General features: G+C 55.4%; 1 protein-coding gene across 1 annotated transcript in view; it reads right to left on the reverse strand.

The window, feature by feature from the left end:
- Nucleotides 1–7,433: 7,433 nt before the first annotated feature.
- The window catches only part of LPCAT1 (lysophosphatidylcholine acyltransferase 1), a 40,709-nt gene continuing 24,130 nt past the window's right edge, over nt 7,434–24,012 (reverse strand). The window contains exons 4-14 of the mRNA XM_029216650.1: nt 22,923–23,035; nt 21,543–21,603; nt 21,191–21,249; nt 19,614–19,648; nt 18,650–18,704; nt 16,865–16,947; nt 14,389–14,514; nt 13,690–13,843; nt 13,282–13,380; nt 10,726–10,867; nt 7,434–9,537 (exon numbers count right to left, since the gene is read on the reverse strand). Coding sequence (XP_029072483.1) covers nt 9,353–9,537; nt 10,726–10,867; nt 13,282–13,380; nt 13,690–13,843; nt 14,389–14,514; nt 16,865–16,947; nt 18,650–18,704; nt 19,614–19,648; nt 21,191–21,249; nt 21,543–21,603; nt 22,923–23,035 — 1,112 coding nt within the window. The 3' untranslated portion in view covers nt 7,434–9,352. The remainder of the gene's footprint in view (nt 9,538–10,725; nt 10,868–13,281; nt 13,381–13,689; nt 13,844–14,388; nt 14,515–16,864; nt 16,948–18,649; nt 18,705–19,613; nt 19,649–21,190; nt 21,250–21,542; nt 21,604–22,922; nt 23,036–24,012) is intronic.

The raw sequence follows: 24,012 nt of genomic DNA on the forward strand, positions 1-24,012 counted from the left end.
GAAGAACTAAAAGGGCTGGAGGAAGTGGAGTGGTAAGACCATGTCCATGATCTAAAGGCTCAGTATCATTAAGATGTTAATTTCTTCCCAAACTGACTATAGATTCGACCCAGTTCCAACCAAAATTCTAACTGGCTCTTTTGAACAGCTCAACCAGTCGGTTCTAAAATGCATATGGACCCAGAGTAGCCAAAACAATGCCGAAAAAGAACGAGATTGGACAAAGGAAACTTTGTAATCCCACCATCTGCACAAAACTTAACTGTATTTTCTGTCATTATTTTGCCATTTGTGTCCTCGCTCTACAGACAGCTTTATTGGGGTTTAATCGACATACCATAAACTGCGTGGGTCTCAAGTGCACAATTTGGGAGGCCGTTTATGTGGCCACGGGACACGAGCGCCATGAGGATAATGTCCATCACACTCAGACAATCGTAGCGCTCCTGCGTATCCATCTTTATCCACCCCACCCAGGCAACCGCTTGTCCGACAGCTATAGATTCCTTTTTTCTTCCTAGGATTTTATATAAGTGGAACCTACAGTAAGGACTGTTTTTTGGTCTCTTCCTCCCACTCAGCATGTTTGAGCTGAATCTGTGTTGTTACACGAATCAGTGAATTCCTTTTTGTTGTGGAATGGCTGGGTCATTTGGTTGATGTGTGTTTAACTGTTTTTAAAAACAGTCAAGTTGTTTTGCAAAGTGGTGATACTGTTTGACGTTTCCAAGAACAGTGCAAGAGTTTCCATTGCTCCACGTCCTTGGCAACACTTAGAATGGCCGGTCTTTTAAATTTTAGCATTCTAATAAGTGTGCAGTAGTATCTCATTACCGTTTAAATTGGCATTTCTCTAATGACAGTGTTTTAGCAGTCCTTCATGTGTGTGGTTGCCATCAGTATCACTCCTTGTCAAGTGGACGTTCAAATCTTCTGCACATTTGGGTTGTTTGTTTGTTGTATTATTATTGAGTTTTGAGGGTTCTTTACATATTCTGGATACAAGTCCTTTATCAGGTGCTTTGTAAATATCTTTCCCAATCTTGGATTGCCTTTTCATTCTCTTAATAGAGCCTTTTGAAGAACAGAAGTTATTAATTTTGATGAAGCCCAACTTATCAAATTTTTAAATGAGTCCTGCTTTTAGTGCCATATCTGAGAAATTTTTACTTAACCCAAGATCACAAAAATTTTCACAAAAAAAGTTTTACTCTAAGAGTTTTAAAATTTTAGGTTCTACCCTTATGTATAAGATCCACTTAAAATTACCATGGTGTAAGGTATAGATCAGTTTCATACCCTTGTCCTATGGGTCATTGGGAGAGAAGTGTTGAAACCTTGAGGCACAGCCATGTGGGCTGGTCTTATAGTCCCTGTGGTTCTGCTGTCTTTGCATGGTTCATGTGGAAGCTCTCTTAGGGTTGCCACGGCCTACTGGGAGCTGAATCCTTACTGTGAAATGACCTCTCTTACACCCGCTGACCACTTGGGCTCTGAGATCAACGTTTACCCTACCTTCTTTTGATGGAGTTGGCACTGTCCTTTTCCTTTTGGCCCATTGGTGGCCGGGTAAAGTGTGCTTCTTGCAGGCATCTTGTGGTTGGTTCTTGCTTCTACGTCCAATCTGACGATTTCTGCTGACCGATTGGGGTGTTTGACCATTTACATTTAATGTACTGCTGATACCGTTGGGTTAAATCTACCGTCTGCTACACTGTGCCCTCTGTCCCCCTTTACCACCGTTCCTGCTGTCCTTCAGACTGAGTTTTCAAGTCCCACGTTCTGCTTCCCCTGTTGGACTCTTAGCCGTATCTCTTTGCTGTGTCATTTTCGTGTCACCTTCAAGTGGCATCACACTGCTGTACATGTCATTAGGACGGACCTGGGGCCACTTCTAGTCACCCCTCCCGGCCTCTGTGCCATTGTCACCTATGTGTTATGAACCCCAGAATGCATTGTCAGTTTTACTTTAGATACTCAATCACCCTTTACAGAGATTTAAATGATGAGAAACAAGTGTTTCTACTTACCCACATGATTCCAGCTTCTGAGCCTCCTCAGGCCTCTGTGTGGGTCCAGATTTCAGAATGGAATCACTTTCCTTCTGCTGTAAGGACTTACTTTCACACACTGTGTAGTGAGGTCTGCCAGCCAGTGACAAGTTTTTTTAGCTTTTGTGTCTAAAAAACCTTTCTATTTCTCTGTTGTGAAAGCTATTTTTGCCGAGTGAAGAATTCTGGGTTGACCGTGTTCTTTTTCTTTACGCGTTTTATGGACGTTGCTTCACTGGCTTCTGTCGTTCTGATGAAGAATCTGCTCTGTGCACATGGTTGTGTCCTTTTCCTCTGGTGGCTGACCTTCTCTTTATCATCTATTTTAAGCATTCGATTACTATGCTCCTGGTGTGTTTCCTCCATGGCGCTTGTGCTTGGAATTCATCGAGCTCCTTGGACCCAGGGGTTTATAGTCTGTACTGAATTTGGGAAAGTATTTCTTCAAAAATTTTTGTTTGCCCTTGGGACTCCAGTGGTATATATATCGGGCGACTCGAAGTCTCACACTCACTGCTGCTCTGTGCAAATTTTGGTCTTTTTTCTCTACTTTGTTTTGAATAGTTTGTGCTACTGCTCTTCACGTTCACTTGCTGTCTCCTCTGTGATGCCAAAGCCACCCTTAATCCCAACCAGGGTATCTTGCGTCACAAACATCGTAGTTCTTACCTGTAGAATTTAGATTTGTGTCTTTTAAAAGACACCTGTCATGTCTTAACTACACATGGTTAGTCTTGCTTCCAGCTAGCTTTTGAACACGGATTTTGCATAATGATTGTCAATGCCTTCATCTACTAATTCCATCACCCGAGTCACTTCTGGGTCTGTGTTCGTTGATTATAGATCATCTTTCCTGCTTTTTTGCATCTAGGTGACCTCTGATGGTATGCAAGTCATTGTGAATTTGACCCCTTGAATGCTGGGTAGTTGTATATTCCTCTGAATATTCTCGAACTTTGGGCTGCAGGTAAGCTACTTACAAAGAGTTTGGTCATTCTTTCAGGTCTTGCTTTTAAGCTTTGTGTAGCAAGACCAGAGTCGAGTTTGGCCGAGGGGTTACGACTTCTTCACGACTCAGGCAAAACCCATCTGAGTTTCCACCCGAAATCCCCTTCCAGGATGGCAGCCTCTGCCCCTCCATCTTGACCAAAAGCAAAATTGTGGACTCATTAACGTTTATTAAGTTGAAAAGAACTAATCAGAGCCCGAGCAGCTCTTGACAATCCTGTGGTAGACCCCTGCCAGACTCTCGTGTGGCTGGGGGGCCACGGAGGTCGGTTCTGCCCCTGGAATATGGGCGGCTTCCTTTGGATGAGAGAACATACACTGTACGATTTAAATATTTTGAGATTTACTCTCGAGCCAAGCATGGAGTCTATTTTGCCAACTGCTTCATGTGCATTTTTAATGGCAATGAAATCAATTTGGTAAACAGGGTTTTTCAAATTTTCTACAAAACTGTGCTTCTTTCCCTGGTGGTTCTGTAGACTACTGAGAGAATTGTGTGAAAATCTCCAACTATGTTTGCTGATTTATTTATTGCCTCTTTTCATTCTGTCTATGTTTGCTTAGTATATTTCAAGGTACGTCACTGGGGATGTACCCCTTTAGGATGACTGTGTCCTCGGGTGACCTGAACGCTTTACGGCTCTACAATGTTTGTCTTTGACACCGTAATCCTTCTCGTCTTAAAGGTCACTTACTGTGATATTATTGATCCTGCTACATCAGCTGTCTTGTGGTTATGTTTGCACATTACATATATTTCCGTTTTTTGTTTTTTTTTTAAACTTTCAACATGTGTTTAAACAGCATATAGTCCGGGTGTTTTGTTTGCTTTTTAATTTGGTCCAGCAACTGTCATGTAGGCGTTTTTAGTCTATATTTAATGTAATTACTGGTACGGTTGGATTTAAGTTTACCACTTGCTGTTTCTTTTCTAGTTGTAGCATCTGTCCTTTGTTCTTTATTTTTTTCTTCTTACTTTCCTGCTTAGTCTGGGTGAGATTATTATTTTAAACTATCCCATTTTATTTATCTGTAGGCTTATTAACTAGTCATACCTCTGTGTTTTTATTTTGTTTTCTCTGAAGGCTTGCACCGTTTTCACGGTCTCTGTTTAAATAACACTCATTCTTTCTGCAGGGCCAGGTTTCCACATGCATGTCACTCTTACCTTTGTTCCATGATAATATTTTCTTTTTCTCTGGCTGCTTTTAAGATTACCTCTTTACCAGCGGCTTCCAGAATTTTTTGTAACGTGCCTTTTGCCATATTTTTGTTATATTTCTTCTGCTTGTGGCGAGTTGAGCTTCTTGGATATCTGAGCTGTTAGATTTGGGAAAACTCCGGCCGTTATTCTGTCCAATAGTTTTTTCTGTCCTAACCTCCCCTTCCCTGGGCCTCCCATCACCTGTGATAGGACCCTTGGTGTTTCTTTCGGTCAGCTTTCTACCCAGTCTGTGCTCCATTGGGCCCACACATTGCTACATGATGGTGTTTTCTCTGTAGTGTGTATCTCAGGTGCTACATGGTGCTACATCGTGGTGTTTTCTCTGTAGTGTGTATCTCAGGTGCCCCTGCCCAGGGCGAGATGAGGCTGGTGGCTATGGGCCTGCCTCTCTTCCCAGCCGACCCAGCGAGTACAGCATGGCAGGGGACGGAGGGGCTGGGTGAAGCACGGATGCCCACCCGGAGCCGAGCGACCAGAGCAGCCCCGGCTGGCGTGGCCGGGCTGGGCCCCGCCTTGTCAGACACGGGCCCAGGACTCAGCTCCCAGCGCGGCCCCTTCTCTGGGCATCAGCTTGCTCGCACCGGACCCCCGTCCTCGAGGGGAAATGCTTGTCGTCATCCTGATGCTCTTGTGCCGGGGGTGGACTTCCTTCCCGCCCCTGCGGCTCTGGCGGCATGGCCTGCGGACCTCACTGGCGGCTGACTCCCCGCCGCCCACCTCCTATTACGTCAAGAAGGGATTTATCTTACCGCAAGGGAAGCCTGGCAGCTCTGAGCGAGCCCCCATCAGAAACCGCTGGCCTGACGGGAGGAGAAACGACTTCTGACGCTTCAGAGACCGGGGTCCGTCCTAATGGGGTGCCCCCGTGGCATGCAGGCTGTGCTTCGAGCTGGTCGCGCACAACGCACGTCCGCGACACCCGGGGGCCCGTGGGAACGCTCTTCTCACCCTCACGGCCGGTGACCGCGGGGTGTGGCCTGTGTGATTCTGCGTCTGTGGGATGCCCTAGCCTGTGGGACTCGGGTGCCACGTGCTGCGCTCCGGCCGGGGAGATGCGAGCAGGGGTAGGGTTTTATTTCCGTGCAGAAGCGTAGGGCTCTTCTCTTCCCTGTGCGTCCGCCTGGCTGGACCCGGGAGAGAGGCTGCGCTGGCAGACGGGGACGCGCGGGGACAGGCGGCTGGAGCTGCCCCAGGACAGGTGAGCGAGGGGTAACCTGTCGCTGCCCTGAATCTTGGCCCGAGAGCCAGCCACATGCTTCTGTTCTCTTCTCTGCAGCTCTGGGCTTGTCCGTCTTGAGGGTCTCCGTTCCGCTGGATGAGACACTCCTACTCGGGACACCGCGGAGCCTCCGCGCTGCAGGTTCAGATGGCCACCAGCCGTTGGGCTCCTCCGGCTGGCGACGTGACAGGACCGGGGGTGTCACGGGTGCTAACGGCAGCAGGGGAAGGGGGCCCGGGGCTCCTCTGGGTGCTTCTCTGCACTTTCAGGACAAATCCTGTGACCAGCAGAGGCAAGACCACAGGCTCCGGATACTTTGGAGTGAAAATGTGAGTCGTCTCACTGGGCAAAGACCCAACCGTCCAAGGTGTGGTGGGGGCCACAGGACAGGGGACGGGGGAGGGGGGATGGGGGAGGGGGTGGGGGAGTGGGGAGGGAGGCCGGAGGAAGGGGGATGGGGGACGGGGGAGGGGAGGGAGGAAGGAAGTCGTAAATACTGGCCTCAGCCACACAACCGGCCCCGGAAGTGAGGACGGCAGCGCCCTTGCAGCCGCCTTCCTGCCTGGCGTGTGTGTGTGTGTGTGTGTGTGTGTGTGTGTGTGTGTGTGTGTGTGCCCTCAGTTTACAGAGGGAACGGCAGTGTTGAGGAGCGGGCACTTTGGGAACTAGGGAAAACCTAGTTTTCCGTGTGACAGAGCATCGAGGGGTGTCTGCCAGCACCAGAAGAGTGAACATTTCCGGGATGGACGCGAGGGTCCCCGGGATCTTACTTTCTGGGAGGAGGCGGAGCCTTTGCGTTTGCAGAAGTGACCATTACATCACGTGTGTCACTCCCTCGCGGGAAGGAGCGAGGATGGGCCCTGCGTGGCTGGAGGGACGGGCTGTCCTGGCCACTGGCCACCTGCTGCTCTCGGCGGCATCCCCACGTGTAGCGCTCTGCCCCAGGAGGGGGCCGGGGTCTGCCACTGTCCCACTGGCTGGAAGGCTTCCGGCCGGATCAGCAAATGGGGGCAGGGGGTTGGGCAGAGGTGAACCTTCTGCTTCTGTAGGAATCGCCACCAGGAACACCTTGAGCGCCCACCACTCCTTAACACCCGTCCCCTCTGGGGCGCTGGGAACCCCCAGAAGCCGCGGCAGGCCCCAGGGCAGTGTGCCCCCCCCCCGCCCCCACCGCAGCTCCCAGAGGCTGCTTGTCCCCTTCCTTCGACTGGGAAGCTGTGTCCAGCTTTGAATGTGAAATGTCCAGACCCTGGCTTGCTTTGGCCCTTTTTTTTACTTAAAGACTTGAGCAAACTTTAACCAATTTCAAAGGCAACACCCATTTGTTATGTTAGGAAGGGCCAATGCCTACCCCTGTTGGTGCATGAATGTCATTGTGGTGCATTTCGTCCGCCGCCGCCCCGATGGGGTCAGACCACGGGCTCCCTCTCCGGCTTCCCTGACTTACGACATGAACACGATGCTAAGTGTCACTCCATCCGGAAGCCGCTGGCTACACAACCTCAATTTTCTCCTCTACAGTTTTTGGGACTGCAGTACATTAGCTCTTTCTTTCACTTCTATTTCTAAATCCTTCACTGACTTAATAGGACGAATTCAAGATTCCTGTCTCTCTCCGCTCGACTAAGCGTACGTAGAAGGTGCGTGTTTCGCAGAGAAATTATAGAAACCAACTCAGCAGGTCGGCAAACAGCCTACGAGGTTGAGTTCTGTGAGACGTCAGCCGCTGTCTGCGTGCCAGCGAAACCTCCGACCCTCCCTTTGCCATCCAGAAAGCTTTTTCTACAGAAGTTCAATTACGATGCTTCCCCAACGTCCTAGAAAAGCACTAAGGAATCTCAGCGGGACTGGTTCTCCTGTCACAGCCTGTGTCACGTCTGCTGTTGTCTTTCTGATGAAAAAAACCGCACGTAACAAATACGTCCTCAAGTACATAAGACTTTGCGTTTTATTCGTTCCATTGAAAACCCCGAGTTTGTTGGGAGGCACCCGTCCCACCCCCTCGCGCCCGGCAGGGCCTCTGCAGGCGGCGGGCGCCGCTGCGGCTCCTGGTCCCACACAAGGGGATTCAGTCCCGAGCTCTGTACGTTCACAGTTCTGGATGCCCGCGACCCTAAGTCGCTACGAAGGAGAAGAGTTATCGGGAGGAACAAACATCCATTCGATGTCTGTTTATCAGAGATTTTTTCCTGAAAACGCACAGCAGCATTTCATTCAAAAACCCTTCATCCACAGACGCAGGGCCCAGGCCCTTCCTCAGAACATCTCGGCTTGTTCACCTCCTTCATTGCCAGGTGTGGGTTCTTCTCTTTAAAAATGAAACTGCACGCATCCCACGATCATGAAATCAGTCCTGTTCGCTACCAAGGCCGTGCGGGAAGCTCTGTGCCTGACGGGCGGCGCCCTGGAATGATGTCAGTCACCCCGCACCCTGCGTGGGGCAGGAGGGGCTTCGGAATGAACGGAAGTTAAGGGTGTTTCCTTTTTCTGACGACTAACCGCAGACACGCACATCTCCAAGCCTCAGGAAGTTAGTAAACATTTCCCCTGTACTTCTGGCTCTGGTGGTCACTTCCTATGGAGATGCCCCCAAGAGAAATTAGAAACCAAAAAAAATTTCCCAAACAGACCCAGAGGCTTTGCTTCAGGGAACAGACTCAGTGTGTGGTTGTCACTGTGCTTTGAGGACAGGTTTCTAGTTATGTCACAAGGAGATGAATCAAGGTGGTTTCATGAGTGAAGACAGCACCTGGAGCCCCTCCCCGAGCCCGGTGGCGCCGCTCCCCACTGACGCCCCCGGACACAGAGAGGGACTGGAGCCCCCTGGGCCTCCTGGGCACCCCAACTGCCCGTTGCCGCTGCTTCCCACCCCCTCCTTCCCCGAGGCTCATCCGTCTCCAGATGCCCCGAGAACCCTGGTGCGAATGGGGGGAGAGTCAGCGCAGGCGGGGCCTTCCAGAGTGTCACCATCCCCTGGGGCACCCGGCCCGGGAGACAGGAAACCCCGCCCCCGCCATTTACACCCCGGTCCACCTCATCTCCCCGACATTCAATGCTCTGATCGGAGCTGACACTTTGGTGAAGTAGATCATGTCGCACGGAAACAGAAACCCCAAGCTGGTATAAAAAGAGGGGGTTTGTAAAGGACCGAGGAGACAAAAAAGTGGTTCCGGGCCGGGTGCCTCAGCGGAGAGGAGTTCTCTGGTCGAGAGAGGCCGGAGGGAGAGTTAGCTCAAAGCCCCAGACAGCCTCAGGGTCTGTCAGGAAAAGGGCCTATAAGTAAACATCCCCTGACCCTCCAAGGAAGATGAAGTAGAAAAGCAATTCTCTTTTCGTAAAAAAATGCTGAGTGTTTCCTGAAGTATCTAAATGAAGTTTATAAAATACTCATGAGCTCCTGCAAATATAGAAACGTTGAAAAATCAGATGGTGGGTCTGCCCACCTATTCCACCGAGGTCGGCAGAGACTTTGTGCCGGAATCGAAATGCGGGTGACACGTCCCACTTTCAGGTGCGTGTGGCAGCCGCCGGCCTGCGCAGCCTGGAACGGACCAGCAGGGACGGTGGGAGAGGATGGAAACAAAACGGGAGGCTCGAGGTGAAAAGAGAGCAACGGCCGGGCCGGCCCCCGAGTGCCGCCTGGAAGGGAGCCCCAGGAGCCGCCCCCATGAGCTCACCGCGCCCGCCCGTCAGGGCACGCACAGCCACGGCCTCGGGCCCGCGCTGCTCTAGGACTCGGGCCCGAGGGCAGGAAAGGGACAGCGCGTGTGGGAGCATGGAGCCCGGATGCTGTCACAGCAAACGGGGCGGCGGCTGTGGAGAGGCCTCGTCTCTCCAGAACCTTACGTCCTAGTCCAGCTTCTTACGAAAAGGCTCCGTCCCAGCAGCCGAGTTTTCGGGGCTGAAGTCGGCGCAAAAGCCGTTGGGGGTGGGAGCCGGGGGCGTCTGTGCGCAGCTCTGGGAGTGCGTCTGCTCGGGGTACAGGTATTCCTCCGCGAAGTCGGGGTACGCTTCGGCAAACCTCTCGAAGTCGGCTGGAAAGACAAAGGCACCTTGGTTACCGGCCTGTGGGGGCAAAGGTCTAGAGTCCGGGGTCTCTCCCTGGCGCCCCACTCACACCCTGGGGGCGTCGTGGCATCTACATGGACCCTCGGGAGGCCACGAGAGGCACCGCACCTCAGTTTTCTGTGTGAAGCCCAGGGCGGCTCTCACATCCTTTCGGCTACTCCTGCTTTGGGGAAACTAAAGGGTCAAGTCAGGGATGTATTCTGCGTGCTCACATCCTGGCAGCGGCCTCATGCCCCCGAGGCAGGAGCCTCGATGGACACAGCTAGGCCCTGGGGACACCAGGTGCACAGAGAGTCACCCTGAGCCATCGTGGGGCCTGCGCGGCTGTGTGTCTCCTGGTGGCCCTGGGTCCTGGCGTCGGGGTGGGGAGCGCCCTCGGGCTCACGCTGGGGCACCCTGGGGGCTCGGTGAGGCTCAGAGGGCCGGGCCTAGGGCACTGCAAGCTCCAGCGGCTGCAGGGAAACGCGTGCTCCCGCTGGGAGCGGAGCTGCCTCCACGGGGAGTCTGTAGTCGGTCAGGGCTCCGAGCCTCAGCAGTAGCACCCGCTCCCCGGGAGGCGCGGCCCCCTTCAGCGCAGACACGCGCGCACACCCGGACCAACGCGCTGCGGCACCTGCCTGACATTTGGATGCGATTAAAAACACATCCAAACACAACGTGCACAATGACCTTTCCTGAGCAAACGTCTCCTCTTACTTTAGGGAGATTATGGGCTCATCTTCAGATGTGCACGCGGGCCGGCGCGCTGAGCGGGCCGCCTTCTGGGGCTCCTGCTGCCCCCACACCCCCGGCCTCGGTCCCCAGGCAGGTTCCGGTCCCAGTTCCCGAGGATCTCGGCTGTCCCGCGTTGTGTGGCGACAGGTGACGCAGCCAAAACCCCGGGAGAGGAGATGCCCCAGGAATCGGTCCTGATGGGCCGGGCACGGAGTCCCTCCCCCCACCGGGGACCCTGACCTCAGCCCGGCCGCAGCCCCGGGGATGGCGCCTACTTTACAGCTGGGCTGGGAACGTGCTTCTGTTAATGGCCTGCAGAAGCAAGACTGGAAGCTCCCATTCCAGCCCTGCCAGGTTTCAGGAGAGCCTAGCGAGAGTGCAGGGGGCAGTGCCTCCCCACCTCGCACTAGGGGCATCCTCCCCAGCTCCCAGCCACTCACCGAACGTGATCCTGCCCTTCTCCTCTTGGTCGATCGCCCGGAAGAGGTCGGTCACGGTCAGTTCAGCCACGCCCAAGGCGGTCTTCAGGATGCTGGACAGGGCGTGCTCGTCTATGCTGCCGTCCTCCTGCGACCCGTACATCTGCAAGGCAGGGGCAGGCGTCACCCCGCGGCCCCGCCAGCCCCGACTATCCAGGGCAGCTGCTTCTCCTCCTTGGCGTTCCCAGCTCTCCGGCCGGCCCAGATAGCACAGGGTCAGAAGGGCCGGAACTCAGCTGCACGACCGAGCCCTCAGGAGCCCTGAGCACCTCGGGCAGGTGGCAGCCGGGAGCCCTCAGCTCCCTGCTCGTGTGTTTTTTTTTTTGTTTGTTTTTTTTGCGGTACGCGGGCCTCTCACTGTTGTGGCCTCTCCCGTTGCGGAGCACAGGCTCCGGACGCGCAGGCTCAGCGGCCATGGCTCACGGGCCCAGCCGCCCCGCGGCATGTGGGATCTTCCCGGACCGGGGCACGAACCCATGTCCCCTGCCTCGGCAGGCGGACTGTCAACCACTGCGCCACCAGGGAAGCCCTGCTCTTGTGTTTTAAATCCACCAAGAAAGGGTGGTATATACTCTGCAACGTGAGGATCTGGCGTTCAGCCTTTGGCTGCGAGGCGCCCACTTCACGGATGCCCACCTGAATGAACACACTGCGGCTGTGAGTCGCGGTGACCAGTGAAACCGCCAGGAAAGGAGCCAGGCCGCCCCGCCGTGAGGTCCCCCTTCCAGAAGGCCCTGGGTGACCCACATAACTGACCACCTCAGGGACCCTGCTTCTCCTCTCCTGTGCCCTAATTCCCACTCTTACGCTTTAAATTCGCCAAGAAAGAGTGAACCCCCAAAACCCTAGGCCCCTACCCTCAACCCTGACAAAGGCAGAGCCCCAGATCCACACTCTCGCCCCGTGACCTGTGACCTCGCTGCCCCCAAGGCGCGCCGTGTGCCCTCCAGGACCTGTGAGTAATAGACCTTTCTTTTCCAAGCTCCCTGATGGCTGTTGCTGAGGGCGTACTGCAGTCACACTGAGAGCCCCAGGGGCCGGTCCAGCCGCAACCTTGGCTACCGACGGGCTGAGACCAGCACACGACTGCATTCCATCCTGCGCCGTGAATTCCTGACGTCCTCCTCCTGCTGCCCCAGTTTGGGAGGAGCGGCCCCTGCCCCCGCCTCCCTACCAGCCTGACCAGGGGCTGCAGGAGAGCTGGGGGCCATCACCGCTGCGCTGTCTGTGGGCTCTCCTCCCCACGCTGGGGCCCCCCTGACCAACCTGCTCCCCAACCCCCCGGACTTCTTGGAGCGTTCACTCTGCCCTCCTGCCTAGAGGTGGGCTTCCCGCGGCGGGATGTCCACATGAGCAGGACACACTGGCCCCGCCGTGGGGATGCCCGGGCGCGGGGCCGTCTGCCTTCCCGGGGGGCCCGTGAGGGGTGGTCACCGCAGGGGAGGTTGCCGTGGAGCAGTGCCGGGACCCACAAGGCGGCACAAGCGGTGCCGTCCTCCCCGCAGCCCTCGCACCTGCCCTCAGGTGGGGCCCGGTAGAGCTGCTACAAGGTGCTCATGCGTATGCTCAGCTGTTTCACTGAGCAGCAAGCCGGCCACCTCCCTGCTAGCCCCTGTCGTGGCACCGAGTCCACCGCGAGATGTCAGAGAAGCTGCTGCAGGGCCACCAGATGGGCGTGGCCGAGGCAGCACCGGCACAGGGGCGATGAGCCCAAGGGCAACCCTGGGAGGTGCCCGCCAAGGCCGGAGGAGGGGACAGGCTTTCTGAGACAGGGCGCTACCAAGGACCGCTGCCGTCTGATTAGCCCCCGTGGCCTGGCCCGCAGAAGCTGCCCTGCACCGTGGGGGACTCTCCCAGTCTGCCATGGAGAGGGTCTGCTGGGGTCAGGAGGGAGAGAAGGGGTTCTCCCAGCAGTGAGTGACCGCGGCTTCCTGACCTATACATCATGTTTTCGTGAGTCAGGCTAATGTGAGTTGCACCTGTGAGACACAGACAGAATGTCTCTAGGTGGCAAAGCGAGCCCAGCTCCATCCTAGGGGACTGACCAGGTGAGGCCATGCTTGAGGGCAGCCAGGTGGATCTGCGGGCGGGCCGGGACCCCATAATGGGCCTTCCCCAGACTCACTGCACCCATGGTGAACGGCCCAGCTCTGGGCTACGGTGGGGCAGGCGGCTCCTTAGTCCCGAAGCCCTGCTTTCCTCTGGTCAACACGCTGATGGGGAGGCCGTGTTGGGAGACAGAACCCATTGGTCCCGCTCAGGCATCCAGGACTCAGGAAGACCCTTCCCCACACTCTTCTTATGAGTGAGGGCTCTTTAAATTCCAGGGAGAAATAAAGTAGAGGAGGTTTGCGGGCCTCTTTACAAACAACGGCTACAGTACAAGCTTATGTGAGAAGAGCAGGCAGACGGTAAGTTTACCAAAGTCATAAGGGGCTATAAAAGGTCTCACAGGCCTCACGTGACCCAGGTCTCACCGACCCCACAACTTAAAGGTCACGTAAACGCCACACTTACCTTGAACGCCAGCCGGATGGTGTCCAGGGTCTGCGACGGCCGGCAGACGACGGACAAGGCGACCACGTACTCCCGCATGTCCATCTCCCCGCCACCTCTCTGGGAAGAGACGCTTTCAGGAGACAGCCCTGCCCCCTCCCGAGCATGGGTGTGACGTCACAGGCCTTTTGGCAACCCGCTTAAAAAAACCCCAACTACAGGCGTGTTTATCAGCAAACGCTGATTTAAAGCCAAATTTCTATGTGCATTTGACAGCATCTTTTGGGGAGAAAATACCCCAAAAGACTGGGTGGCTGGCAGGATGGGCAACAAGGGCTGGTCTCCCCTTCTCTGCTTCCAAAATTGTCTGAAGAACATTTCTATCACAAGGGAAACAGCTGCCCCCAAGCCCCCCCAACAAGGCCTTACCTCATCAAAGAGGGCAAACAGGTCCTCCAGCGCCTGGGACTCGGGGACCTCCAGCTGCGCCGCGAACTTGGGCAGAGTCAAGCTCCCGCCCTGCTTCATCCTGGCGCTATCTGCATGTCTGTCCAGATCGCGTTCGAGTTTTTCTGGTTTTAGCCTAAACAAAAAATGAGGGGAACATTATTTTTCAATAAAATTACAAAATGCTGAAAATGGCAGATTTACTGTTATGTATTAAGACCCAACAAAACATTAAAACGATTCATAGACCAAGCAGCAGTCAGTCCTCGAGAAGAGAGGCTCTTCCAGGAGCTTGAAGGCACGAGTGTGCCCTGTGTGAGCGTCCGCACAAGCACTGACACCCCTGTGGGTGTGCGGGCCCTACCCTTGGGCAGGTCCTCAGGGGATGGCGGACGGGGCGGTGGCGGGTGGGGCGCGTCCATAAAGAGACAGCCAGGGCCGACCATTCAGGGTTTAAGACACTTACTTCTGTGTGGAATTTGAAAAAAAGAGAAAAAAAAAAAAACCCCCAAACCTCAGAAAAAGCACCATTAATTATCTTGATCGCCTGCCACCCGTGACCTCCAGCTTGGTCACCAAGTGCCCAGGCGGAGACCCTGCGGCGGCCTGGTGGGTGTCACAGGCGCCCACAGAAGCACTGCCTCCAACTGGGTGCTCGAGAGAAAGCAGCAGGGAACTCACCCCAGGCCCCTCACCAGCCTGGCAAACTCGAGAAGGCACGTGTCCGCGGGGAGACGAAGCTGGCCTTCTGCCAGGGCCAGCTGGCAGTCCTCAAACGTGTAGTCAGTTACGGAGACGCCCAGGGCCCTGCGGGAGAGGAGGGCACTGCCATCAGCCGGCCCCTCGGGGCAGCAGAGCGAGCGCGCTGGACGCTGAGGTGGGTGGGAAGGTGATGTTTAAAGGCCACGTTCAGGGGGGTCCGCTGGTGGCCTAGTGGTTAGGATTTGCCACTTTCACTGCAGCGGCCCGGGTTCCATCCCTGGTCGGGGAACAACCCTACATGCCTCGAGGTGTGGCCAAAATAGAAACAAACAAACAAATCAATAAATTAAATAAAGACCACGTTCAGCACTAAACATAAAGGCCGAACAGCTGACCCCAAATCTCAATTACGTGGAACCTGGGGCTGCCCCAGCTTCGTGGTTAGCCTCGTATCGCTGTGGTTTCCGCCCACTAGGGAACTAGCACGCATCTAGCGCCTTAAAGAGGACGACGCTGCCCGCAGTGGTGCTCAATTCAGCTCAAGTCATCTTTGCGGGCAGCAGGGGCCGCTGCTATCTGTGCTGGCACCATCCTGAAGTGAGAGGGAGAGTCAGAACCCAGTCATTCCAAGAGCGGCGTCAGATTTCAAGAAAAATGGCCTTCTCCTGACTATCACGGAAAGCGCGTTCATGGTAGGAAATTTACCACATATAGAAAACTGCCCCCCAAGCCCGCCTCCGTCACTGAAAGGGCGTTTACTCATTTCGATGGGACAGTCGGCCCTCCGGATCCGCGGTTCCACATCCAAGGACACGGAGGGCGGCTGCACTAGACTGTCTCACAGAAGGGACTCGAGCATCCTTGGGTTTTGGTCTCCGAGGGTCCTGGAACCAGTCCCTGGCGGGTACTGGGGCACAGCTATAGTTCCTTGTTGCCATGGCAATGCTGTGTGCAGTCAGGTAATAAGGAAACAGCGACTCTGAAGGCTTCTTTCCGAGGCTGCTAAATTCCCCTTAAGAGCACGTAGGCGTGGTCGCGTGGGGACAGACACCAGAAGTGCCCCAGGAGCTCCCGGGCTATCCACAGGAAGGGGGACGGGGCTGGCTCAGGGCCGCCTGCAAAGCTTGTCGGGACCCCGGCCCTTCCCAGGTGCAGCCCCGGTGTGACTAAAGACCAGGGAGGTGACGGCCCACGCCCGTGGTTCTGGCTGTGAGGTAACGGGAGACCCGATGGGTTCTGCCCTTTTCCGCTGAACATGACGTGTCTCTGTTAACACAGATTATAGGACACGCCATAAGAGTTTCTTTAGGATACATATTTAAAATATTTAATAGTTAATTTGTCTGAACACGAACAACAACAACAAAGAATTACACCTAACCTGTCAGGCCTGCGACTCTGTGGGTATTATTTTCTTATCTAGAGGTTGATCAAGGGTGCCACTCACTGCCCTGACATCCCAAAAGCTGGGAGTTGAGAATCTCCCGCATCCCGGCAGCTCTGTGTCCGCGTGTGGGATTCGGAGAAGGGGGGCCTGAGGGGAGCGGGCGCGTTTGGCTGGACTCCACTTCCGGCGCCTAACACTCTGAGGGCGCCTGGGCGGGCTGAACGCCTGGCTGAGTTTAATTCACGTGTGCCGAGGTTAAACGCGTGACTTTGCTCAGTGTGTCTCACAGAATGCACTCAAGCGGGGACGACGCATCCGTAGCGAGGAGATGGACTTTGCCTTAGAAACTAAGTCGCACCAGGGCAGCTGTGTGCACCTCCCCACAGGTGACACCGTCCGAGCACCCCTCCAGGCACTGCAGTGGCCGAACTCAGAGGCAGCCCCTGCCCGGGAGAAGAGAGGAGGGGAGGGAGGGGCTGGGACTGAGAGGAAGGGTGAAGGCACCTGGGGTCTGGGCTGAGGCTGCCAGGGCCTGAAACAAGCGGGAACTGCAGGGAAATAGGAGGTGAGAATATTCCTAGCTACACACACACTGTGGTACGAGGAGCGCGAGATTAAGCGCACAAATACCACACTTGGCTCGGCGGGACGGAGGCAGAACCTTAGTAACGCTGTCTGGGTAGATGGCACGTGTCGAGGACGCACCAGCCCAGGCCCCGCTGCCTGTCTCCAAGGGATGCACACGGACGCAGCCCCCACGGGGACTGCTGGCTAATGGGGACGTTTGCAATGTGCAGAATTAAGTGGCAATGAACCATCTTCCAAATGTTGAACAAGCAGAAATGTCCTCCAACAGAATCAGGAGACAATGCATGCAGCCAAGCACACGCTGGCCGACGCTCAGCCTAGGTTGGCTCCAACCGCCTCCCCGACGCCGCTGACTGGTTTTACAGCAAGGCCACGACACTGGCGGACAAGGACACTGGGTAACAAATGCTCAGGGTGGCCAAGGGCACCGGGGCTTCCCGCAGACCCCGCCACCCCGCCGCGGAAGGGGCGTGCACTCACTCTGCCATCACGTGCCGCACGTTGCTGGCGTACAGAGTGGGGTCCTGCTTCTCCTCCTCCGACGGGGTGTACACGGGAAGGAACTGTGCATACAGAGACGCCGGTTACCTGCACGAGCACAAGACACTGCCCTCGCCCCACCACCACCACCACGATGACAACCTGCTCCCGGACAAATCAAGATCTCTGTCAGAGCACCCTCCACTGGAATCGTCTCTGGAGTTGTCACTGCTGCCCATGCACGCACACGTGTGTAAACTCACAACCCACCTTTCCTCAGCAGGAGCACCGCTCCTCCGACACAGAAGCCCGTGAGTCGTGCTTAAGACTTCACACAGGGGCTTCGTCTTTGGAATCAAAAGAATCGCATGTGTGCTTCCACTTCTAAAGTCTCAGTTTTGTGTTGTGGGTAACACGACAAATTATTTCCACGTGAAAGACTATTATTAGCTTTTTGACAACTACTGCATTTGGAGAATATAATAAACTATCCCAGGAACGTGTGTCTCTGCATGTTTTAAATAAGTACGTCTCAAAGTCTGTGCCAATCCCCCATTGTAGAAAAGGAAAATGACCATCACTGAGCCCTTTTCTTTAGTATGGACATTCAAGAATACAGGGACATCCCCAAATCCTATCAATTCTCATCGTATAATTCTAGTCTCTCACTTACTGCTACCTTTTTAAAAACTTTGTAAGTTGCAACAGTTCCTCATATTAGCACTGGCGTCTTGTAGGAGTGAAGCAAAGAAAGAATTTAGAGTGATTTCACAAAGCCATACAGTTTCTTTCCAACTCTTCAAATTAGAAACCAGTCTGAAATAGAGCATCTTCCTTGGAGTCTCACCCCGCTGCTGCCTCTCGGCCACCAGCAAACGAGCCAGCCACCCTTGGACTCGGGCCATGGCCCTTCCAGCCCAGTCCTTTATAATTAAGTGGCTTATGTTCTACTGAAGTGAAAAACCTGGCTGAAAGCCAGGCTCATCTGTAAATCCAGTATTACTCTGCAGTATTTATCAGAAGGTAGCAAATGAAATGCTTTAAGTTGTGTAAGACTCCTCTCTCATGTTCAGGTGTAGGAGTAGCAGGTTAACTCCCCTTTGAAGAAAATAAACTCTATTCCTCATCCACTCAATTAAATTTACAGGCTGCATGAATGTGACCATACTTATCTGAGTAGAGAGGACAGGTATTGTGACTTTGGAAATGGGCTGAATGCTGGGAGGCAGTCTACCTGGTCTGACCAAGTATTAAACAGGATAACAGTATGATAAGTTCAGCAGTTCGATATCAGCAGTGTCAGTACTGGGTAAAAGTATAAGCCAAAAGAATCAGTAATTGCAGGTATGCCAATCTTACGTGCCCTTAAGCTATGCTAATCATAATAAAAGAATGATGGGCTTAGCTTCCTGTTGATTTTTAAAATCCTATCTGAATGGATAAAAAGTCACGCAAGAGACACAAAGTTGATGCAAACCCCCTGGGAAGCACCTTTAAGGAGCCATGCGAAATGGAAAAAGTTCAAAGCAAGACAGATGACATATAACTTTGTATCTGTACAGACACCAACATGACATTGTATAATATTATATCTACAGAGACCCCTATATATCATTGTATCCATATAACATTATATGTATAGAGACATCAAAATAACATCGTGTAACGCTGTATCTATAGAGACCACAATATAACATTATAACGATACAGACAGAATAACATTGTATAACACGGCATCTGTATAAACTCCCATACAACATTGTGTAACACTGTATCTATACAAACCTCAATTTCCACTTGATTGTGAAACTGACACAACGTGAGCCACAGGATTTTCAACCTTAAAAATGAATGGATTTTACAGCACTGGTTAAAAGCTTCTCAATTCCTTTTAGTTAAACTACTTCTAGCTCTGGAGCAAAGTCTCCAGACCCCGCTCCCCTGCAGAGGGCACCGCCGAGCAGGCAATTCTCCTTCCGGAGGGGATGCGGAGCCTTCCTCAGCCTAAATCTGAACCTTAAACACACCACTGAGTGACAAGGTTACTTTGATTAAACAGAAGTCTCCACTGAGCTTATTAAACACACGCACACCCGCCTGGCTGTGCCCTGTCTGTCCTCCCGTTCAGGAGGTCTCGTCTACCTGACCCCGGCCCCTCCTGGCTGTCCCAGGCCCTACATCATGCCATCCCCATGCCCAGGCCACCGGGACCCTGAAGGATCCCCTTCCCAGGCACTCCCCAGCTTCCGCCCACTCCGCCCTCCAGCCTCAGCAATGCCCCCCCCCCCCCCCCCCGCCACCCGCCACTTGGATGCGCCAGGGGCCTCGGAGGGCTCTGCGTGGCCTCACCACCCGGCCCTCCGCCTCTGAACGCCAGCCCACATGCCGGCGCCTGGACCCCCGTACGCCCCCAGCGGTCGCGCGCGAGGAGGCCCCACGCTCCCCTCTCCTCTCCGGGCTGACCATGTGCAGCTGATCGCCGAGCTGACAGACACAGGCGGGAAGAGAAGTTCTCAGTTACCTTCCCGCCAGGGCCGAGGACAATTGACTTCAGCCCTGGAATCCAGGAGTGGGAAGAAGGCCAGCCTCGTGCAGCTAGCCTCCCTGGGCCGAACCGAACTGCTGCCCAGCAGCAGTGGCCCTGCGCTCCGTTTCTGCCTTTGCTAAAGTAAGCAGAACGGCGGTCACTGGAGCGGGCCTGCTTTCCTGGGAGGACAGGACAAACAAGACAGTGCGGGGTCTGACTTACGCTCCAGGGCCTTGCCACGTCCAGGTGATGGTGTCCTGGGGGCAGAAAAGGAGCGATGAGTCAGGAAGGAAGCCCCTCCTCCTTGCCCGCTGGCCCCGCCCCGCCCTCACCCTCGCCCTGGCCGCCTGGGACCCCAGAGGCGCTGTCTTCCCTACCAGCCGCATCCCCTCTGGGGCAGGGGAGAAGGGGGAGCCCACCACCGCAGGTCCCCCCAGACTCGCTCACCTCTCCTCCCACGGCCCCGGGGTCACCCATCCCAGCATCCGCCCAAGACCCCGTCCTGCCCCGCTTCTGCCTCCGCCTTCTCCGGGCGCCCGGGGCAACTTCAGTCCACGCCCGGACCTGCTCTGTGCTCTGCAGGCCCCGCCCTACCCATCACCACCGCCTAGCCAGGTGATGCTGTTGGCAGCCCCGTTCCAGCTCCACACCCACTTGAGCCCCCAGGATCCCCGCCTGGACTCTTGGTCAGAGACGCGACCCCGACGGTCAGCCCCGGACAGGGGCAGGGAGCGCAGAACAAAGCCACAGGGCCGCATCTCCCCCACCCCGTGCCTGCCCGGGGTCCCACGGGAACATTTCAGATGCCCTCCATCCTCAGCCACCTAGGTGAGGACCGTGGGTGACACACGTCCCGCTTCTACCCTGACACCGGTCACCCACCAGGGCTTCCTTCTCTCGCAGGCCTGACACCCACCCGCACCCTTATGGCTCCTGGAAACCCACCTGCCACGGGGCGTCCCCCACGCAGTCCCCAGCCCAGCCCCCCCCACGCAGGTCTGTGCTCAAACCTTAGCCAGCCGAAGAGCACGTGACACAGACCGTGAGCGCAAGGCGGGGGTCACCGTTCCCCGAAGAGCCCAGCGCCGTGCTTCCAATACGCAGATGCAGCAAACTTAAAAAGGGGAAAATCTAGAATCCTACACACTGGTGATGGAGCCTCATTCTCAGAAGCTGGCTAGCGAACGCACCTCTTCAGAGCTGTAGGAACAGCTGCGTCTGCCGGCCCGTGCGGCTGCCACTTCTGACTGGTGCTCACACACTGGGCCTGTCCACACCCATGGGCACACGGTCAGTGCACTGACCTTGACCCCAGGGCCCTGGCCCGGAAGAGGGAAGGCTGAAAGCCCCTGGTGCTCACAGATATCACACGGGGGTTACAGGCAGGGCGGCCCAGGAGGAGTGCCCACAGGCACCAGAACCTCGTCCGGGCCCCCCACCCTGCGAGCTGAGCTGGGGCCCGTCAAGATTACCTTTCTGCACCTGGCAGAGGGACCATGGGGGCACTTAGCCTCTTTCCCTCCTGCTTGCCAGCCTCTGGGAATTAAATATTCTCAGTTTTAAAGTGTCCCAGAGTGCGAGCTGGGAGGCAAGAGCCACTGAGGACCCGGGGGTCTCACACCTACATGTCAGGCTCGAGGAAGGGCCAGGGCTTTGTGATCCATGAAAGCGGGACTTGTGAGCTAGTGCTGGGGAATGTTCCAGAGTGCCAGGGTAGATGGAGACAATGTCCTGAGATACCAGGCAATTCTCAGGCCCAGGAAATTCACTGGACATTCGTGCCAGGAAAACACACTCACCAGTTTGTTTGGGTACCGCAAAACCACTGGCTGGACGGGAACTCCTGGGATAAACGCACCTGCAGAGGGAGAAAGGGACACCTCTTATCTCCCTGGCAGCAAGTCCCCTGCCCATACTTCCTGTGTGGGTCTCAGAACAAAGTGGGCTTCTCTGACAGGCCTTCCCGGTCAGCGGTCATTCAGTGCTGGGCAGGTTACCTCAACATCTGTGCCAGCTGTGGACACTCAGAGAAAACCCCAGGGTCACAGGAAACAGGCGCAAGGGCATCTCCTGGCTGAGGCACTTTGGTGGGAGTGAGGGTCTCCCCTGCCTTCTCAGGGCAGAAAAGAAATAATTAAGAAAACTACTTACCAGGCTTAAAGGTAATTAGGCAGGTCCTGTTGGTACAAGTGCCTTCTGGGAAAATCATTATCTTGAAATGGAAAAAAAAAAAAAATCAGCATCAAAGGGACAGCTCCGAGTTCACAGGGGCCAATTTCACAACCTATTTCCTCCAGTCCTGATGTGACTTAGGTACTTTATATTCAGTTGAAAAAGTTAAGATGCATATAGAAACCTTCAGTAATTTCCCTTCTAACTGCTGGTTTGACTAAAACCTGGAAGCAACGCAGGTACGCAAACAGCACGTGCCTCCTTGGGCGGTGGGATATGTGAACAGGTGGCCTTAGCGCCCACCTGCAGCTGCTGTGCGGACGAGATCCCCCTGCCTGGAGCCGGCAGCCACGAGCACAAGGCAGGACGAAGGTGCAGGGATGGAGAGCCCGTGGCTGAGTACGGGGCCTGGGGTGGGGTCGGGGAGAGGCTGGGGCTGGGCCAGCGGCACAAACACCCACAGCATCAGTGGCGGAGTAACGCCTTCCTCACCAGGACCTCCAGTCACTCCAACTCCTACTGACTTGCAGCAACATAACGTAAGCTAACTTTCCCCTGCGTGGTGGAAAATACAGCCCGCGAGGCTGCTTTCAATCCTGAGCCCCAGAGAAAGATCATCTCCAAGGGGCACCGAGTCAGCGTGGGACCGGCCCCAGCACGCCTGCGGGTCAGGCAGGTGAGCTGAATGGCGGAGGGGCTCAACCTATTCTTGTGTGGATGGCAGCTGGAGGCCCCGGAAGCACAGCCCCCAAAGGGCTGCCCGTCCTCGGGCATGGGTGCCACAGCAAGGCCTTCAGTGTCTTCTGAGCGGCCAGAACCCAGAGTCCTGTGGGACTTCCAGCTTCTCAAGGTCGGCTCGAGTGAAAAGAAAAACTACACATACACAGCATAGGTCAAACGCACCCACAGCTAACACTGGCCGAGGCCCCTGCTGCCCGGCCCGGGGCAGCCTTCCCGATGCCCCGAGGGAACCGGACACACGCCAGACAGACAAGCCCGGAACTTTTAGAAGCAATGGGGTACACCTTGCAGCCTAAGGCAGTATTCAGACATGAGACCATGCTGACCCCAGGGTCAGGGCAGCCGGCTCTTTCCGACACAGAACTTAAAAGACGATTTGGGAACTTGAGATGCACGTGAGAATTGTTTCCCCCTATTTCTTTTATTTTTAAAACGCCAGAACCCAAACTGCCTGATAGTCGGCACATTCTTGGATTTGCACTGATCGAAAATAAAACGCAACGCAAGGAACCCAGCCTCCGGGGAAAGCAAGCTCTGGCCCTCGTGTTCCCCTCTCCCCTCCAATCCCTAAGGTCGCCTCTAGGAAGGACCGCTGAGAACGTAAGCAGCGCTGCACACCTGCGGCCACTTCCCGCTGGACTGCGCCCTCCTCTTGATCACTTCCACCGTCTTCCTGCGAGAATCCTGGTCCATCCGGGACACGAACACCGGCCGGATGTACTTTATCAGAGCTGAAAGAGAGGGGGGCGGTGCTCGCGTTGCGGTGGCTGCTCACAGCGCCCGGTGAGAGGTGAGCCCCCCAGAGGTGCCCCGAGGGCTGTGCCGTGGCGCGGGCAGGCAGCCAGCCAGCGCGGACCACGAGGGATCGGGAGCGGGGGGCACTGAGGCTTCAGTGGACTTAGAGGATGGCCAGAAGCCCTGCAAACTGCGGGGCCCACAGTGACAACTCCAAGCGTTCTCAGATGACAAATCAGGAGAAAGAGACAGATGGGTCTGACCCCATGGGGAGTGGAGAGCCTTTGGTCACCCGTGTCACTGGTGGGGGGCTGGGGGAGGGAAGTGGGGAGGCCCCAGAGCCAGAAGGGCCTGGGGCACGTGGCTCGGACCCCACCAGCCTCGCTGCGGGCTGAACTGTGTCCCTCAGAGAGACAGGCTGACGTCCTAGCCCAGGTGCCTGGGACTGACTTCGTTTGGAAACAGGGTCTCTGCAGATACAGTCAAGTTCAGATGAGGTCACACTGCACTGGGGTGGGCCCTGATCAGTGACTGGTGTCCCCGTAAGGAGGAGAGAGGGAGAGATCGCCACGTGATGACAGAGGCAAGGACGGGGTGATGTGGCCATGGCCGGGGGAGGCCCAGGAGAGCCGGGACCACTGGAGACCGGAGGGCGGCCTGGGATGGACTCTCCCTTGGGACCAACCTGCCGACACCTGGATTTTGGACGTCTGGCCCCCGGAGCAGTGAGAGAACACACATTGCTTCAGTTTTGAGCTCTGTGGCCTGTGTTGCCTTGTCACGGCTGCCCCAGGACACTCACTCAGACCCCGTTCCAGCACCACACGCACGGCCCCCAGCACGCGTGTGAGGTCAGGGCTCCCTGACCGAAGCTGATGGCGACACCCAGCACACTGGTCCTCTCGAACGAGGATGTAAAGGTGGGAAGATACTTCTTAGAAAACTTTGAACTGACGGCAGGCAGAGGCCGTGC

Source organism: Monodon monoceros, unplaced genomic scaffold (genome assembly GCF_005190385.1).
Source record: "Monodon monoceros isolate NGI ecotype Baffin Bay Population unplaced genomic scaffold, NGI_Narwhal_1 Super_Scaffold_12, whole genome shotgun sequence".
In the NCBI taxonomy this organism is placed as follows: Eukaryota; Metazoa; Chordata; class Mammalia; order Artiodactyla; family Monodontidae; genus Monodon; species Monodon monoceros.